Genomic DNA, 20,391 nt, shown 5'->3' on the forward strand with positions numbered 1-20,391 from the left:
ACATGAACATTTATATAAACATTGAGCAAAACATGAAAGGTAGCTAGTTCATAATTACATGCAAAAAGCGGTGACATAATGTTTTCCCCTAAATATAAGCATATATTCAATTTATGAGGTCATCCGCAGTATTCATCCCAACACTAGTCACCTAGTACATAAACAAATAAAAGAAACATATATAACATGGGTATACCACAAAGCAAGTTGGCTCAATGTGAGAGACTAACAAGATCTAAAAGGTTTCAAATACATGCATAGATTCATAAAGAAAAGTGGTTTCAATCTCCAGCAAGAGAAAGGTAAACCCTTAAAAAGAACAAAATTTTTTATAAAAGTGAAAACAATCATATATGAAATATAGAGACATCAAAATAACTTATTTATATATGAAAATTATACACTTATGCTTTCAGGGGATAAAAATAAACTCCAACGTAATGTTTTTTTTTTTTCAAAACAAGCTTCCCTTTTCCCGAAAATTGTGTAATCTAGGCAATCGCATCAATGTTTCATATCCCACTATCTTTTATATGGTACTAATAGATATTAGAACATATATAAGATGTACTTGCCAAAAAGGCTAAGAAAATCCTATATTATCAGCATGGTGCCACTACCATCAACTGCGAGAGAATGACCAGAAATTAAAATTTCATTAGCAGGGTATGGTTAGCATTGACAATTTTGGCGTCGATATCATATGCAGACAGTATCTGTAAATCACATATTGATGGTTTTAAATTCTCATTCAGGGGGAAAGAATCTCAAATGTTTCAAATATAAACACAGATATAAACAAACACATAAACAAACTAGAGATCACACATATAAACACAAAACTCAATCTCCAAACGGAACTAAAATAAGAAATCAAGCAAATATAACAGGAATGAAAAGAACCCATAAATGTGAAAACATAAGGCAATATAAGGGGCGGTCGTGGTGGTCGCTTGTCTTGGAATGGTGGCTCGGGAGGAGCATGGTGGCGTTGGCGAGACTTGGTGGTCGTGGGCTACGAACAGAGCAAGGGAGAGAGGGAGGGCCTTAGACTGAGAACTGGGCTAGGCGTGGAGGAGAAGGGGCCTCTGACGGACCACCACCCACATGGCGTCGACGTGTGGGTGGTGGCGAACGACGCCCCTAGCGGCGGCGATATAGAGAAATCCGAGAGAGAGAGAGGGGTGACGCCAGATTCGGGGAGGCAAGAGATCTGGCAGGGGCTAGGGTAGAAGGAGCGGATGGCCTTCGACGTGAGGTGGCGGTGGTGTGGTGGGAATGTTGGCGACGGGCTGTGCGCGACGGCGTGGGTTATTTGCGTCGGAGGGATTGGAGAGAGAGAGAGGGGGGAGATTGGATGGAGGGAAATGCAAAGGAAAACTAGCGGGGTTTTTAATTTAATTAGCTTTCTGCGGCGAGTTTCAATCGTCGCTAATAATGCTTTAAGTGGCCGAAAATAGTTTACGACGACAATTTTCGCCGCAGTAATTTTCTATCGTAGCTCTTTTTGCATTCAACTAATAATAGATTTTGCTACAGTAAAAAAATTATTTATTGCATCGGAAAAAATCGCTGCAATAGATAATCACGTTGCCGCAAAACTTAATAGGTAATTTCTCCCTCCGTGTTTTGCCAAACTCATGTTTTAGTAACACCGGCGAAATTTAAATCGTTTAAATCGCCAAGAATAAGTATTATTTTCGTGATTTTTTTTGCCACGATTAAAAAATAGCTGGAAATAATTTTTTCAGCGATTTTACAAGTTAAAAAATCGCTTTCGCAATTGTAGCGATTAATGAACCGTAGTAAAAAAAAATTTTATTATACTGACGAATTTGTTTCGTTGCAAAAATTAAAAAATCGCTGCAAAATACCAAATTAGTATTTGCGGCGAATATTATCGTAGCAAAAAGTGAAAAAATCGCTACAAAAGATAAATTTTTATGTAAAAAGATCTCGAAGGTGTAAAAATCGCCTCAATTAAAGGCTTTTTACGATTACATAAAGTAAACTCACAAATTGATCAAGTGACTTTATTGAAATCCGTTAGATCTATTTAATATTAAAAATAAATTTACAATCTGACGTACTATATCAACTCAGATAAGTTTGTGAGTTTTTTTTTATGTATTTCCTTTGTGGCTAAAGGATTTTTCTTAAATAAAAGTTATTTAAAATGTAATAAATGTGAACTATACCAAAGAAAGAAATATATTTTTCTTAACCTACACCCTGAACAACGAAAAAAGTGCAACGTGACTCCATGGCGCGCGAGAGGTTAATAGGCCGAGGCCCGTTGGACCTTGCGATTGCTCGGGTCCGGCCCAGATGTCTGCACTGCAGCGCCAAGTCTAGTCTGCAGTCTGCGTTCCCGCCTCGCGTGTTTGTTCAAAGAAAAATGCTGCGTGCACCGTTTCATTTGATGCTAAACCACCAGAGTAAAAGAGGACAAGCAAACTCGCTCTGAAACACGGGTGCCGTACATCAAGAGCTCGAAACATGCTCTGAAACACTGCCTGTATACAAATTACATTAACATCTACAAGGAACAAATACCCCTTAAATCAAAACTCATCTCTGTCAAGACCCATCTGGGATCTCCAATTTTGGATTGTAAGTAAACTCTTAGCCTCGCTTGTCTTTCCACTTTAATTCCCTCACTTTCTAGGTCTCTTTCACATTCACACTTGGTTTTCTTGCTCTAATTTCAAGATCTGATTGGTCACTCAAACGGGAAAATTAAAGGTTCGAGTATCTGGGTTTTTCTTGAATCTTAATTCCCTCACATAAGGAAGCAGTTCTCATCAACTCTTGAGAGCTCTTCGTCTCTAGCAGTTTCCGATTCCTATCCATGGAAAGATGTTAATAAATTGCACAAATGATCAAACAGCAAGATTAGTTGAACAAATACACACAAATAAGGACACCCAAAAGAAGTCAGAACCTTTCTTGATGCAAAATGGAATCCATCAATTGAAGAAAAGCCCTTAAAAGAACTGAGAACTTCTAGTTTACCAGGTCTTTTAAGCAAATATTGGAGATAACAATGCACACGAAGACCCTGCGTTTTTGCTTATGTTTCGTCATCTCGTGTCCTTTTTTTTTTCTTTTAATATATATGACGTGGCATTAACAAATTAGTCAATTCCCCGAGTTGCCCCTAGAAGAACTCAAAAAGTTTGGCGCAATTTTATTCTTTTCAATTTCAGCTATATAGAGAGTGTGTGAGGGGAAAGATCGTAAAGATCCGAAGTTGAGTTTTCTAGGGTTACAGATCATCACCACCTCATACTCTCTTCCAGTCCAAGTAAGCCAGTCCCTTCAATTCCTACAATTTGCCTCTTTATTTTTAGAATGAGTAATTGTACATACATAAAGTATGTAAACACTGCGTAATCATTTTAAAAAATAGTGGAGTCTACTATTAAAAAATTAATTTTTTTCATATAGGTCCCATATTTTATTCACTTTTTTCAAAGCGATTACACGGCAGTTGTACAATTCACAGTTGCAAATATCTTTTCTCTATTAGAATATCTCCCGGAAAACTGGTTTCTTTTATCTCATTGATGTGTTCCATTGAAAACTGCGTGGTAGAGTTCCAGACCTCTAAATATGGCTTTTTTCATCCTTTTGTTGGAGTGGTTCCATCTGAATGAAGGATTTTCATTGAACATAAGGATTCAGGGTGTGCAATTTGATAACTTTGTTGAGTAATGGTGATTAATTTCAAACGTAATGGTTAATTGATTCATAACTTTGTGCTTTATAAGGAAATGATACCCGGATGTCACAAGTAGTAACAAGGCAGCCATGCGTTAGCCTCACATGGTTGCCGTTTTCAGAAAGGTGTTCTGAATTTTAAATGAGGCATTTGATTTTGGAAAATGATGGTGGTGTTTTGTGCATTAGAAGATAAAGCCATCAACTTAAGAAAAAGAAGCAACTCTTCTATTGTTTTTTTATATATTTTTCAAACAGAAATTACCTTTTTAGAAATTTCTTCTTTTACAGTAGAATAATTTGCAGCAGTTTATTATAGGTCAGTGAAAGAAATTATGGCGTATGGAGACGTTGCATTCAGTTTGAAGAGGCTCCACTGAATATTATTGGAAACAGTCCCATTCCTTTGATCCTGCTGGTAAAGTCACCAATTCGAGGTCACCCACTATGAATGAAGAATTGGAGAGTTTGGAATCATCTCCTGCTTATTTAAATGCAACTTCCAGCAATGGAAAAATGGTTCAATTGTCCCAATTCAGGCCTAATTCGTTTCCACTTCAATACAGTGGAACCTCTTCCTTGCCAGTTTCCAAGCCGTCAGGTATTGGCTTGCATTTGAATAGCATTGCCAATACCGTGCCAATAACCTATGGTGCCACTGCAAACATGAAACTACAAGAGGATTATATGGGTGTAAGGGGGATGGAGTCGGCATCTGCCTGTTGCCCGATTTCATCAAATGCAGTGGGTAAATTTTCATTTATTCCTAAAGATGTGGGGGGCAAAAGTAAGATAGCTGCAAGTTTTGCCTCTTCTGAGTCTCCCCATATTACAGAACCTCCAAATGACAAGTGTAAAATTATTTCTGAACAAACTTACAATTATGAGTATAGCCGACTAAGCCCCAAAACGAAAAGGCAAGTTGCATTTTGTTTTTTCTAGTATGATATTCTATCTCTTCTAAGTGATTGTTGGGTTGACCACTAAACTGTATATAATTCTCCAGGACAAAAACTTCAAGCACCATTGATGGTGATGACAGGCATTGCAACTGCAAGAAGACCAAATGCTTGAAACTGTAAGTATATTTATCTCTACAAATTAGGGTTTAAAATTTTTTGTAATATATGGTGATTGATTCCTTGTAGTTATTGTGAATGCTTTGCTGCTGGAATCTATTGTGCTGAGTCTTGTACTTGCCAAGGGTGCTATAACAGACCTGACTATGAAGACACAGTTCTTGTTACAAAACAACAAATTGAATCACGAAATCCACTTGCATTTGCTCCCAAAATCGTACAGCGTGTCAATGAGTTCAATAGTATGGTATGAAACACTTTCAGTTCAATTTTGCTTTCATTCTTAATTAGCAACTTGATTCACGGATTTTCCAAATACAGAAAGATGGAAATGGTGCAACACCATCCAGTTCAGGGAAACACAAAAGAGGCTGCAATTGCAAGAAGTCAATGTGTCTTAAGAAATATTGTGAATGCTATCAGGTTTGATTTTTCCTACTACATAATATGCCTTAATGCTTGTAACCATTGCTTTTTTTTTCAATCACTCTAATTGAACTTTTATCTGCTATCTTTACAAAAGGCTAAGGTTGGATGCTCTAGTGGATGCCGGTGTGATGGATGTAAAAATGTCTATGGCAGGAAGGAAGGTAGGAACATACCTTAAGAACCTGTGCTTCTTAATATGACCACTAAATAATCCCTACACTTTTGTTAATACTATCAAGTGTGTAATAGCTTTTGTTAATATGATCACTAAATAGTCCTTGTACACTTTTTTCCTCCAAGAAGTTACCACTAGTTTATGTACTACACTGTTGAAGACGGGAATGTCATAGGGGAAAGTCTGGAAATTTGGTATTTTCATTTAAAGGATTATATAGGTATTCCCGGAATATCACAGGTAATGTGTTTGCACTTATCAGAGAAAAAATCACTGGTAATATATTTGTATGGAAATGGTGTGAAATCATTTTGCATGGTGTCTGCTTTAATAAATTTTGTTGCCGGCTTTCCAGAATGTGCTGCTACTGAGCTTGGTATGAACAAAGAAATTGTTAGGGATGAAATTGGCAAGGAAAGATTTGAAGGCACATTTGATAAACACCTGGAAGGGATGGCAACCAAGTCAGATTTGTTGCATGCCAAGTTGTATGATCCACATAACATCACCCCATTGACACCAGCATTTCAGTACGAGTAAGATTCCATTAATGATGACATTCTTTTAACTAAGCACAAAGGAATATAGAAATTTATCTTACTCTATTTTGAAACTAATCTGGATCTTAATTTTTAACTACTTATTTGCTAATTGCCGTTTGTTCCTCTAATCATGTGGTCATTGAAGGTCTGAACCTAAATCCCAAATTGTTTCAAGAAGCTACCTACCATCACCTGAAGTTGATTCTCCCCTATCATCTTATGTGGATTCTTCAAAAACCTCAAGAACTTCAAATAGCAGTGACATGCTTCTGCAAGCAAATAAAGAATCACTAAGCCTAGGTTCTTATGATTGGCGATTGGATTACACTAATGTGGAAATGATGGATCAATTCTCACCAGAAAGTGATACAGTTGCTCTGTCCCAGTTAACTTCACTTTCAGATCTACCCTTCATGGCCATGGCTTCTTCAACTTCATTCAAAACAAGGGACTTGGCGAGTAGTTCACACTTTCAACATTCTCCAGAAACTGGCTATGTCTCATCTGCTGGTTCCCATCATTGGTGGAGTTCCCCAATTACTCCAATGACCAGTTTAGAAGGAACCAAATCACTCCAGGGACTTAATCCTGATGGTGGGTTTTGTGACATTCCGGTTTATGGCTCTCCTGACATACTGAGGGCGCCTGACATACTGAGGGATAGGACTACACCAAGTAACTCAGTTAAAGTTCGTTCACCAAATCAGAAGAGGGTTTCTCCTCCACAGAGCCATTTGAATAAGCTTGGGTCAAGCTCTTCAGGAGGCTTGAGAACTAGCGGCAAGTTCATATTGAGGGCTGCCCCTTCTTTCCCACCTCTTTAGTCCTTGCATTGATATCAAAGGCAGTACCAATAAAAAAGATACGAATATTGAGGAGAATCATAGTAGCATATGATAGATGGATGTCTCGAGATTTAGGCGAGTCATTAGTTTTCAGCTTTCATTTTTTATATGGTTTCTAAGCTTTAGTGTTGGACCTTTTACGTGGGCTCATAAGAACTTGCCGTAAGTCGTATGGGTGAATAAGTGGCAGGTTTGGAAATAGATAACTTTCGAAACCATATCATATTGACACAAGTTGATTTGAGTACTTATTACATCCTACAGCCCGATGATGTACTTATTAAAAACGCTTATATAGAGAGAGAGAGAGAGAGAAAAAAAAAGAAAAAAAAAAAAGAGCAACCGTGCCCCCAACTATATAGCCAACTGCATCTATTCTTGAGTGCCACTTCGAACCTTTCTTTTTATATGCTTTACCTCCAACTTGTCCCACTAGTATGATCAGGATCCCTGGAGCCCCAAATTTGCAGTCAGCCAATTACAAACTTCATCGGTCTCTTCAGGGATTGTGTAGTGACCCAGCCTGCATAGCAACATTGCACGTGAGAGACTCAACTCTTGAGAATAACAAACATATACAGTTCTTACTCCATAGTGAAGGTAGTTAAATACCCATCATAAGTTCTAAATGTAAGATTTTGAAATCCGGCTGAGCTTAATGTCTGAGCAGATCTCTTTCCGTGTTCATATGCAACCACATCATCATCTGCAGCAATGAAATGAAATGCATCCCCATTTTAGAGAGCAATCCTTTTCATTTATTTTTTTGTTTTTTGTTCTTTTTCATAGGGGCTTCGTGGCTCAGAAAATATAGAGAATTAGATGTCTCCTATACAGAGTTGTCTTTTCCAAACAAACTAGCAAAATAGCACATGATGGTTTCAGAAGATTTATGTTAGAATTGTTTCTGCATTAACAATTCTATGGGAAACTGAATGGTAGCCCATTGCTAGAAACAAACATTCTATAGAGCCAGTAAAGCGAAGTACACTGAGTTCTTATGAAGATGAAATTAACAATTTGCCCTATCATGCTGATGGACTTAAGTAGGCGAAAGCACTGTGACTGTGAAACTTTCTTTTTGGTCTCGTCTCTTGACATGATTTTGAAGAGGAAAAACATGATGTTAAAGAATTCTCTTTAAACTTGACAAAAAGCCACACTATATAAGTTGAACATGGATACCCAGCCCATGACAGAGAAATATGGGTAATGATGCCGCACGCCTTGCTGCCCCATGTGACCCTTCCACTCGGTTCCTTAAGATCCTACAAAAAAAATTATAGATGACACACTGAATATGTTCCTTAATAACAAAGTGGATATATATATGGTCATGTTTACAAGCTGGTATGTTGGTATTTTACAAATTTGTCTGTGCACATAGATATCATAGAATCCAAACCTTGAACATGGGAGCCAACCACTAAGACTGACAATTGCATTTAGATTGGCACGATAAGGGTTTCCATTTGCATACTTTCCTGAAACAAGGCACATAACTGAGTGGAGCGCAGTTGCAGCACCCATACTGAAGCCCCCAACACCAAGTTTGACTGTAAAGTATGAGTAAAATAACATAATGAGCAATAGGGTCGTAATGGTACCCCATAAAATTTGGCGTGATTGGATGATACAATCTCCAAGAGTTACTCACCTCCAACACCCCCCTTTCCCTGTCCTTGGCTCTTCCTTCCACCCACCCAGCTGGAAGATCTATTAACTATTTTTTTCCCAATTTAATTGATACATTAAACTAGAGTAACAGACAAGGTTTTTTTATTTCCTTCTAGTTTTTTTCCTTCCTCTAATTTATAGGTAAGAGACCTAAAAAAATAACAACGATCCCATGTCACCCTTCTAATCTTGAAAACCTTAACAGACCAGGTTCTGTAGTATCTTAAGATTAAGTATAATTATAAATTTTAGAAGAAAAATCATCTGGGAGAAAAATAATCAATATATCAGAAGCCAATTGAATTAGACCAGGTGTAAATGAATGTAGCCACATGCATGTACTACCTTCATCCTAAGCTTTCTTTTTTATTTATTTATTTATTTATTTATTTATGTTGGGGAACCTCTCCAAGGCAGGGCCCTTTGGACCCAACCCTTCAAAGTAAACCCCGGTCCTGTGCACCCTCGGAAGTTTTCCTACATAGAACTGGTTAAATCGCTGACTTTTCACCATGGATGTGGCCACAAAGGATTGTTTGCACCCATGAGGTGTTGAACCTTGGACCTTGAAAGGAGTGATACCCCAATACCAAGGCCTTTACCACTTGGGCCAACCCCTTGGGGTTACTACCTTTATCCTAAGCTCCTCAACTGTTATATTTATTTCATATAACTAAAAGAAGAGAGAGCTCAAAGCGATCAAGAATTTAAAGGAGAATCCTACCATCAGCAGGCTCTGTTGACAATAGGTTGGCTACATATGCTGCGGAAGCATCTAATCCCTCCAAATCATCAGGGTCTTCTTCTGAAAAATCTCCCACATCGAACCCTGATATAAATCATCAAAGCACTTTAAACTATGTTATTCAGAGTTCCGAAAACAGAAAGGTAATATTGAATTGGACATAAACTCTTGGGATGGAACCAGCCATAAATGACTGGATAACTTATATTTTGCACATGCACTGCCAGAATCTTAAAATTTGCAGTCAGCGTAATTTAACAGTGTCTTTGGTCAGTAAAGAAAAATTTGATATTTTTGAATCAGTATATCTTACAAGCAGTACAAGGAAATCCACCAAATATTTTTACCGGCCGAGTTGGAGCTGTGGGGCAAATCCATTTTATCTGAAAAACATTCTCAAGAGAAACAGATATTAGGGATGTGGCGATGCATGTAGTATGTGCATAAGTTTAGAAGCTATTAAAAATGGAAAAGGCATACTTATTCTTACATTTGGAAGAGGAAGAGTTTCCAAGAGCTGGGACCAGCTGCGAAGCAGAGCAAAGACAACAGTTTATCTTAGTCACAATTAGCTACCTTCATATCAAATTTTCAACTGATAACATACTTGCTGAAATAATAAAACCATAGAATCGAATTGCTAAGACAGGTTGCCAGAAACCATTAAAGAGAAGAACCATGTCAAAACCATTACCTTGGGCAAGGGTAGATACAGTAAAGAACTAGCATTAGTACCTTGAGCCCTTGTCACCAAGGCCATGCAGCCAAACAATAGTGGCCTGGTGCATCCCTTTGGGCCTGATCACATGAGTCCTTCCAAACTCGAATGTCCTTGTGGCGGTTCCACTACCTGAAACATTGGAGAAACAAATTACCTAGCAGGCTTAGGTGTGAATCAACTGGCTAGAAACTAACAGCATTAACTCTTCACTGAAAAACTTGCTAGCTTCATACGTATACAGAAACAATGGCAGGGATAAAAACTAACCAGAACCTATATCTGAGCTACCGTAACTCATTCTTTCTCACCCGAGTGTTTGCACAGTGCAGGTCATTGGTTGCAAAGGATAAAGATGAGCTCCTGCAATGAAGTGAGAGACGCCCAAAAAAAGAGAGAAAAGGCAGGAACTCTTTATGAGCAACGAATTCACAAACACATCAATACAGACAATTAACAAACAGAGGTCTAGTTTGTAAAGTAAAGCACCAACTACAGCAACCCCAGAATACTAACCCCATACAAAAGGGAAAAAAATAAGAAAAGAGAGATGATATTTGCACAACCTGTCGTAAACACAAAAGCGTTTCCTTTATGCATACATACATACATATATAAATATATATATATGTATATATTATGAATGACAGCGAAGCATTAGCAAACAAAACGAGAAATTTAATATCACAAGGCCAATGAGGAAATGAAAGCGGCATGAACTTGCAGGTATAGAAAAAGACATGATAAAACAAGGAAACAATATTGAAGATATGGAGGTGAAAAGGTGAAGTGGGGTTAAGGTTTTTGTACCAACCTGGTGTGGAACAAACCAAAAAGCAAAGGGATTTTATCTTTCCTCTTTCATTTACCTTTCCTGGTTTCCCACCACTTTTTCTCACCTCCTTTACTTCTGTCTGTTCATACTTCAGAAATAAACCCCTACAGGGGCACATACAGTGATGCAGAAGCCAACTCCAAAAGCCCGTCATTTTTAATTTTTCTTACAATTACTGTTTATATGACCAAATTACCCTTCAGTTTTCCTACAACTAGCATTTGTGTGACTACACTGCCCTTCATACACGTGAGCATGGATCGATCCCTCTAGAGTCTTAAGGTTGCGTTTAGGCGTTAAATTGAATTGATATGAATTAAGTTCTTTATAAATGATAATGAGTTGAGAATCTGAGATATAAAATAAGTTTTATAAGACTCATTTAATATGAGTTTAGATGTGCTTAAATATTAAAATGAGTTTAGATATATTTATAGAAATTTGAAAAAGATTACAGATCCCCCGTGTAAATAGGTGTTGAATTGAAAATTATTGTAAGTCTCACGTGTAAAGAAGTTTTGAGTTGAGATGAATTTAGTGATTTGAGAGTTGGATATTTGGATATTAGACCCAGCTTACAATTAGACTGAACCAAGTTGATCTCAGTAGAGTCCAACAACCAAACGGGACCTAAACTCTTCGTGGTTCTATTCGAAACTCATTGAAATATATTAGTCATTACATCTCATTTCATCTCATCTCAACATTTAAATATTATATAAATATAAATACTTTTCAAATTCTCTTCTATACTTTTTTATCTAATCATTATTAGTCATTACAACTTTCTTAAACTTCTATATAAAATATAAAAAATAATTCAAAATTTTTAAATCTCAAAACAAAATAATAGAAAAAATTATATTCTAATAATATTTTAATTTTATAATATTTTTATTCAATTTTTTCAATCTCCTATCATAAAATTTAATAAAAATCTTAACTCAAATTATTTTACTATTATTTACAAATATCTCACTACTATTCATAGATTTCACATTTAATCTTATGTGTATCAAAACTAGGCTTATATACCAATTTAGTTGCATGTTAAAGATGTTACACTTAATGTCAGATTTGTGCAGTATTTGTGAAATCACTATTTTTTTAAAATTTTTATAAAAAGAGGTAGATTCTAATAATTTATTTTATTTTTTAACATTCTCATCCACGTTTGAGTCATTCTCAGTAATTAATGGTCGAAGACAGAATATTCAATTAAATGAATAAAATATAGAGCCAGATTCAAGTTTAAGACATATGCTTTAATATCATGTAAAAACACATTTATCAAAAGTTTAAATTAAAAGGAAGGGATAAATTTTTATCATTTAATTTATCTCTTACCAGGATCATGCAACACAATAAAAGAACACGAAGTAGGGCTGTTCATCTAGATCTGGATCCGACTTTTCAAAAGCGAGCGGATATCCATCCACATACAAATTTTTATAGACTTTTATATTTGTCATTTTTATAGGCATGTCATTAACTTTACAAGGAATAAATAGTGAAAAATTCAAAAACAGCAGCCAAGAACTATGGAAGAACATTTGAAGTCAAGCCCTCTTATCATCTTCATTGAGAGCTGTGGGAAACAAAGAATTGAAAATCAAGAAATTAGTAAAAAAAAATATATCCCAAACGATATTCATATATACAGAGAAAAAATGATATGGAGTGTATCGATAAGGAATGGAAGGTTAGAAAATGGCTTTCGTCACAACATCCAGAGAGATTAATAACAAGAAAAAATTTAAAAAAAAACAAAAAAACAAACCAAACCAAAACAAGTTCCAAACCAAAAAGGAAGGAAAAAAAAAAGTTTAATGAACATAGTGGAGAAATAGAGAACTTCAGATTCTTGATATACAACATCCAGAGAAATGAATAACATGAAAAAAAAAAAAACCGAAAATAGACTAGAGATTAGGAAAAAATAAAATAAAACTCAAATCCAAACCAAAAAGGGGACAAAAGTTTATTGAACACAGTCCCAACACCTAGAGAGATGACTAGCAAGAAAAAAAAAATAGAAAATAGACGAGAAATAAAACAAAAAAAACCCCATACCCAGATCCAAACCAAAAGGAAGAAAAAAATAAATAGAAAATTTTAGATTCTTGACATACAACATCCAAGATGACTAGGAAGAAAAAAAAAATTGAAAACAAACTAGAAATCAGGAAAAAAAAAACAAATAGAAAATACCCGAGACCCAGATCCAAACCAAAAGGAAGGGAAAACGAATAGTGAACTTTAGATTCTTGACATACAACATCTAGAGAGATGAATAGCAAGAAAAAAAAATAGGCGAGATTACAAAAATAAATAAATAAACCAAACCAAACCCAGATCCAAACCAAAAAGAAAGGAAAAAAAAATTAATGAACACAAACACAACATCTAGAGAGATTAATAGCAAGAAAAAATCGAAAATAGACTAAAGATTAGGAAAACAAAAACAAAAATAAAATCAAACCAAACCCAGATTCAAGATTAGAGAGAGAGAGAGCCATACCGGCAATTTTTTCTATGATGAAAATGGACGATGACAACTCATAATATGAGTTAGGGTTTATGGAGAGAGAGAGAGAGTGTGTGTTGTGAGAAAGAAATGAAGACTTGGGAGTTGGGACCTGCATCATTTTGTACAATTGAATTGAATTCGTCTGCTCTTCATTGAAAAACGTAATAGTTAATAGTAGAACGAAAGATTTTAAAACTGGATGCAGAATCATTTTGTACAATTGAATTTGATACATCTGTTCTTTATTGGAAAACATAATAGTTAATACCAAAACGAAAGATTTTAAAACCGAATACAGAATACGAATATCCAGCATCCGTAACCGCATCCGGGCGAGTAGAAGAAATTTTCTATCCGCCCAAGTTTAATCCGGGCAGTAATTGCACAGGTTCATCCGATTTTCCAAAATTTTAACCAGACAGAAAAAAAAAAAAATCCAGTCCGAACGCACACCCTTAACACAAAGTATTCAATTGAGCATGACTTCTTCAACCAGGCACTCCTCAATGCATTATTATGAACTAGACTGAACACTATTGCGACAGGTGTTATCCTGGGGCCAAATTATAAAAAATGTGCAGCATGGAAGGGAGTGAATTGAATGAAGATAATCAAATGAACTGATGTGAAGTGGTGAGTTTTTAATGATCGAACAGCCACAATGCAATTCCCATGAAACTTGACAAGATCAGCTAGAGAACTTGGGGAAAAAAAAGTGAACTCTTCGGAGGTGACGGGCAGCCAGGCAGCGGCCTTGACCAGCAACTGCATTTACCGGCTACCCAAAATCAAGCCTTGTTCTTATCAAGCATTGTCAAACTGCAAACAAATGAGGGAGCCAAATCTGCTTGTGCCATCCAGGGACCGCTTTACATCAGGGTTGAAGGATGGACTATGAGAGAGTTCCAATGATGAGGAAGATCTGGAGAGTGGTGGGGGGTGGGGGAGTGAGGGGAAGAGATGCCACCATCATTTGTGCGATCAAACTCAACCTTGGTGATGGCACGCTTTTTGCCTAGCTTCCACGAAACTGGGTTGCTGACATTGTATTGTGGGCAAAAATGGCTTCGTAAAGCATACCAGGGCAGCATGTCGATGATTTCAGGGTCAATGGCAGCAGAAGGAGCTTTCAATTTAAACAACAGAGAAGCTGAACCTGTAGCACAGGAATAACAAAAGGACAAACAAAAGAGAGGCCTATAGATAGACATTCATCTCAGTTGACATTAAGATTTAAGCAACAATCTCTAACCTATATCTCCGAATTCAATAACACATCATTTTTCAAGTGTCTCCATAGCCTCAAAAACCCAAGTTCTACATATTATTCTCAATTTAACAAAACACATCCTCAAAAATATTCCAGCAATGATAAATTTCTAAATGGAAAACATCACGGCTAAATATTTAACTAGCAACTGCAATCTCTTGCGACACTGAAAAACATAAGTTCAAGGTCCAGCTAAAAAAGGCAAGCCTCCAATACATAAAAGACAACGCGAGTTCCTCCAGAACAATCTATCAATGCCATGATTTCACCTTTGGGCTGAGTCAGGAGAACCATCTCCATAAGAGACCAGGCCCTTCTTACCATCCAGGCTTCCGGACGATGACCTTGACCTGTCTTTGCTTGCCCACTTAGGAGATTGAGAGTCCAATGAGGACTTTGATTCCAATGGGCTTCTGCTCCTAGAAAGTGATCTCCTCTCAGCCCTTGGAGACACACGAGATCTATAGGTCTCAACAGGTGAACGGCTGCATATGGGGCTACGGCTACGGCTGTAGCGCCGATTACGGTAGGGTGGGCTTCGTGATACAGATCGTGTCCTACTTCTTCTGCTTCTGTATCTGCAAACAGTTCATGTAAAGCCACACTGTAAAAGATATCGAGAATGCACATAAAAACATGGTAGTGGCCAAATGCTCAGCATAAGAAATGAGACAAACAGAAAAAGGGGAGAGAGTTGGCCAAGCTTGACTTCATTTGGCAACATCTCCAAGGAATCCAACTAAATCACGAACAATTTTCTTTTTTTATCAGAACTAAATCACAAACAAAATAACCTCAACATAAAAAAAATCTGCCTCGATATTGGAAAAAAGGGAAAAAACCTATTCGAAGAGGAATACAAGTCATTTCAAAAGTAGTCAGTATTTGTGTGAAACACAAGAAGAAATTATAAAAGGGTCGGACCACAGACCTTGGAGGACTTCTCACTCTTGGTGGGCTTCAGTAATGTCTAGGGGAATACGTTCTGTAACTTGAATATCTAGGCAAGCAGGCATGCACTTTTAATCATTCATACTTACTTGTACAGAAAACAACATGAAATCATACTTCTGACAGTCAAGGAATTAAGAACTCGTTGCCACTCACCTGTTGCGATCACTTCTACCACCATAACGATAAGACCTCACAGGAGATGCAGACGGAGTTCTGTATCGCCGTGCATAAGAGTACTGCTGACTAAAACCACGCCCCCTTCTGATACGCTTGGGAGACCCATCTGGGGAAACACTTCTTGACAAACTCCTTCCTCGGTCAGGGGGTGACTTGTTCCCGTGTGCAGGGCTAGGGCTCCTGGAATAACTGTGACGATTATTCCGGATTGGCGGCCTAAATGGACTTCAGCTGATCCTCCTTGAAGGGACCCTACCTGAGCTTCTGCTCATGCTTCTTGGAGATCTGATTGGGCTTCTGCTTAAGCTTCTTCTAGAAACTTTTATAGGGCTTCTGCTAATTGATTTTCTTGATAAGGTTCTCCGTGGACTCCTGCTTTCGCCTCTTCCCGGTGGGGACCTAACAGGACTCTCAGAAACATTTCTTCGAGGCCAAGCTCCCAATGGGCTCCTACTGATATTTCTCCCTTTCCTGCCACTTGCTGGACTTCTGCTGACACTTCTGACTGGACTCCTACTGCTATCACTTCTAACAGGACTTCTGCTGATGCTCCTTGCTCGTCCAAGAGAGGGGCTTCTACTAAGATTACAAAGACTTCTGCTCAGACTCCATTTTGGACTAACACTTGGGCTTCTGACCAGACTCCTGGGACTAATACTCATACTTCTATGCCTCTTAGGACTTGTGCTTCGGCTCCTGCTCATCAACTTTGAATAAAATGCCAGATCGAAAACAATGAATAAGCACAAAGAATAACTTAGGAGTGACAAGAATGGGAAGTAGACCTAGATTTTTCTGGGTAAACATCTACTACGTCAGGTTTTCTATCTCCGCTCCTATCGGATTTAGCATCTGCTTCTATGCCATTGCTTCTGTGCTCTCCATTCTCATTGGGGGATTTGTGCACTTCCTCCCACTTTTTATGACGGACAGGAATAGGTTCTTCCATTACAACCACCACAGGCTGTTCTACAGCTGTATCATATTACAGAAAGCAGCAACACATGTTCAAAGGTGAGAAAAAGGATACCCAACTTGAAAAGAGAGAAACAAAGACATATCCCTTGTAGAATAGGCATTCTCATTCCCTCAATTTTTTGCAGTGACATTAAGTACCCTTCAATTCAAATGATGAGATAAGATATCCAACCTAATGAATGATTCCCAAACCAAACACCAGTGGATTCTACAGACATTAAGCCGAGAATATAAAGTTAAAAAAGTAATGCATATTTTTTTACTGAGGTGGTGGCAGTTTTCTCCAGAAGGATATCCATGCATCCTGCAAAAAGAGAATAGAAAGAGAACAAATTCACTACTGTGCATGGACTGTGGTCCAATTATAAATCCACACTTACTACAAAGGATAAAATGTAGGTGTTGGGGTAAAGGTAGAAACTATCTCAAGAAGGATTTCCACGCATCCAATAAAAGAAAATAGTTTCAAAATTTTCAAGTTCGTTATTACAAGTAGTTCCTCCAAAGGATCAGACTAATAACGTCGATGTAGATGCTACGGTTCTCATCCTTCAAACAAAATGAGTGTATATAGCTCCATTTGTTTTGACTATTGTAACCACCATCGTACCCCACCACACCTTTCCCCAAGAAAATGAAACAAAAAATAATGAAAGAAACTCAAGCACAAAAGAAACAACGGTCTCAGTTTTACTTCCTTAACTATACATGAAATCTAAAATATCAACATGAGGAACAATCTACAAATTAACTAGAGATGAATCACTTGAATGGACCTACGACAATGCAGATATATGAGAAACTACAGATAGATACAATGGCATCAAGCAATACCAGTCTTCTTAGAATGATTGTTCTGCTTCTGATCTTTTCCAGGAACATCAAGCTCATCACTATCAGAGCTACTTTCACTCCTGCTCTCACTATTAGTAGTACCATCCAATGTTCTACAGAGAAGGAAGCCAGAATTCAGCACTGTTCATCAAAAGAGGTTATGCGAAAATGTAATGCCTACTTAAAAAACGGCTTGCTCTCCAAGATTTTCTTGCTCTATTTTCCCTCTCTCACTAAGTCTATTCTGTTGCATATCACCACACTTCAATTATGCCTTTCTTTTTAATGATCACTAATAAAATTCTTTTTTCAAAAAAAGTACTTAAAAGCATGCTTACTCAGTTGGTTTATGAAGGGAAACAAGTTGGTTATACACATGACAACCAAAAGATTGCTCATATTTATGACCAACTCCACAATGCATCTCTCTCATCCCTCGCCCACATAAGTAATAACCAAGAGGCTTATTACAACTACAATAAGCATAAGCACAAATAAAATTATATGAACATCCCCCCAACCACAAATTGAAATCCCCCTTTTTCCTCCAAACAAAAAAAGATCAAATAAAGAAACAAACAGTACACCCTGATAGATCAGTATAAAGAACACAGCTCCACGAGAAAATTGGCTTGTCAACCAGAAGATATCCAACATGAATGAAGTCACATAAGTTGATTTAAGAAAACCATGCATGAAAGCTAGATGCACAAAGAGTAAAAGAGATATTACATAGAAACAATGTATATGCCACTGAAGTCTATTACATGTTGGCATGTTGCCTACCCATCAAGAATTTTGCAACATGTAGCATAAAAGATGAAGGATACAATAAGTAATAAATAAAAAGAGGTTCTTTTTCTTTTTTCTCTCTCCTAAAATTTCTCTCTCCGTACACTTTTGCTTCTCTTGGTTTTTTGTGTTCTTGCTTCTGGTATTGGGTCTTCATTAGTGGCAGTTACTTGTGGTGATTAACATGTAGCTCAGTTGAACTTAAGGTGGTGGTGGGTGCTTGAGGGTGGCTGGGTGGAGTGGTTTCGGAAGGAAAATGCCTACTGTGAGAAGTGTAGCAATTGAGTCCAAGTATTTTGAGGTGAGGGCAGATGGGGAGTGGAGTGCTTATCACTGAGAGGGGGTGGAAAGGAATGCAAAACCTGAGGTTGGGTTTGGACACTGCTCATTGGGCGTCAAGAACCTTGGAGGGCTGTCATAAACATGGCAGTAAGGGATATTACTCTGTTTTTAGAGAAGGTAATAGAGCTTTCGTCGCGCAAAAAGGCTCAAATTCCCGCGGCAGTTACTTGGCTCTGGTGGTCTATAGTGGAGGTGGTAGTAGGAGCTTCATTATAATACCTGGAGACAGAAATGGCTGGGGGTGGAGAAAACTGGCGGAGGCATTGAGGGAGGTTGGAAACGTAGGTGGGAAGAGGAGAGTTCTTCCATCTACACAGGCAGAAGCTCTCAAGTCTTCTATGTCGTACAAGGAGGCTCTACAGTCAACTCGAGACGTGCAAAAGCCAGATATGGCAGGCCTACTACGGTCAGGTGATCTTACTATTTTGGGAGAAAATCAGAGACAAAATGGAAGTGGCAGGTGGTCTGGGCAAATTGAGATAAACGTTTTGAAGGAATTACGGGATATGCAGGCTTCGCTGGAGGAGATGAGTGTTAAAGTAAAAGGACTTATACACATCGTTTTGGGTAAAGAAGAAGTGGGGCAGGAGGTTGGGGCGGGTAATAGGGAAAGAAGTGGGGCAGGAGGTTTGGGTAAAGAAGAAGTGGGGCGGGTAATAGGGAAAGAAAGATTGAAGGGAATGGATCAGGAGGTTGGGCCCATAGGGAAGGCCCAGGGCAATGGTGCAAGTGCTGGAGTTGGGTCAGGAACCGAGCCCAAGCCGCAGACACACTCTTTCTGGAGGAAGAAAGTAGGTCATCTAGCAGGCCCAGTGGGGAGTGGGTCAGCAGGCCCATCGGGGGTGGGCCAGTGACTCCGACGCCGGCGCAACCCCAGTCGACGTCGACGGAGGAAGCAGAGGCCTCGATGGAAGTTTTGTCGGCGGCAGAGAAGCATATCCCGATATTCTTACCCATAGACTCCGAGGTTTCGGGTTCGCTGGAGGGGCCCGAAACACGAATATCAAGACCGAGTGTTGGACAGGGGATGGAACAGAGGGAGCGACGGCTCATGGCGACGTAGCGGGTGGTCTGGCGGTGGCACTACAACCGACGGAGGTGGAGGTGGAAGAAATCGTGGAAGGGGAAGGTCTGGAAGTGAGCTTTTATGAGGATGGGTGTTTGTTTTCATCAGGGACACCATAGAACCCCTCGGGGAGTCAGGGGATACCTCTAGATCAGTTGTGTTCATCCGGGTTGCCACAGAACATCTCGGTGGATAGGGAACTTCAGCGAACAGAGATGGAAGGGGAAAGTCAGTTGATGATGATTGAGCCAAGTAAATGCTCTAAAGTGGGGGAGGAGTCTGCAGGAGTGGATCCGACTCCAATAAGAATGATTCTTCCTACTGCTTCAGATGATTGGGTATTGAAAAAGGTAGAGGAACTTCAAAGTTGCATGGGAATTTCGTGTAAAGGATATGAAGAACAATTTAAGGCACTGATTATAGCCATTGAGGCAGGACAACATGGTACAGGGTTAAAAAGAGATAGGGAGTTAAAGAGGCTGACGTGGTCTATTAATTATGATGGAAAGAAGGGGAGTGCAAGTCGTGCAAGAAACAAGGGGAGGGCTGGAACAGTTGTTAAATGAAGCCTAGAATTTTGTGTTGGAATGTTAGGGGGCTAAATGAGGTTAATAAACGTTTGCGAATAAGAGCTCTATTAAGGCAATGGAAAGTGGAAATTATCTGTTTACAAGAAACAA

The 20,391-nt window shown here is 38.4% G+C and overlaps 1 protein-coding gene and 2 pseudogenes across 2 annotated transcripts; 1 reads left to right on the forward strand and 2 right to left on the reverse strand.

Moving 5' to 3' along the window:
- Positions 1 to 4,170: 4,170 nt before the first annotated feature.
- On the forward strand, positions 4,171 to 7,118 carry LOC108985132 (annotated as a pseudogene).
- Positions 6,993 to 10,848, reverse strand: LOC108985126 (acyl-protein thioesterase 1 homolog 1-like). 2 transcript variants are annotated; one of them, XM_018957302.2, is made up of 10 exons: positions 10,748 to 10,848; positions 10,204 to 10,296; positions 9,951 to 10,065; positions 9,706 to 9,742; positions 9,529 to 9,598; positions 9,195 to 9,299; positions 8,199 to 8,277; positions 7,979 to 8,061; positions 7,406 to 7,499; positions 6,993 to 7,316 (listed from the first exon to the last, which is right to left on the reverse strand). In XM_018957302.2, the coding sequence occupies exons 2-10, from the start codon at positions 10,232 to 10,234 to the stop codon at positions 7,235 to 7,237; spliced, it is 696 nt and encodes a 231-aa protein (XP_018812847.1). In that variant the 5' UTR covers positions 10,235 to 10,296; positions 10,748 to 10,848; the 3' UTR covers positions 6,993 to 7,234. The 2 variants fall into 2 exon arrangements, with proteins under 2 accessions (XP_018812847.1, XP_018812846.1); XM_018957301.2 differs by having other exon boundaries at positions 8,199 to 8,349.
- A 3,650-nt stretch (positions 10,849 to 14,498) lies between these two features.
- Positions 14,499 to 18,028, reverse strand: LOC108985156 (annotated as a pseudogene).
- Positions 18,029 to 20,391: the final 2,363 nt, after the last annotated feature.

Source organism: Juglans regia, chromosome 8 (assembly GCF_001411555.2).
Source record: "Juglans regia cultivar Chandler chromosome 8, Walnut 2.0, whole genome shotgun sequence".
NCBI classification, from domain to species: Eukaryota; Viridiplantae; Streptophyta; class Magnoliopsida; order Fagales; family Juglandaceae; genus Juglans; species Juglans regia.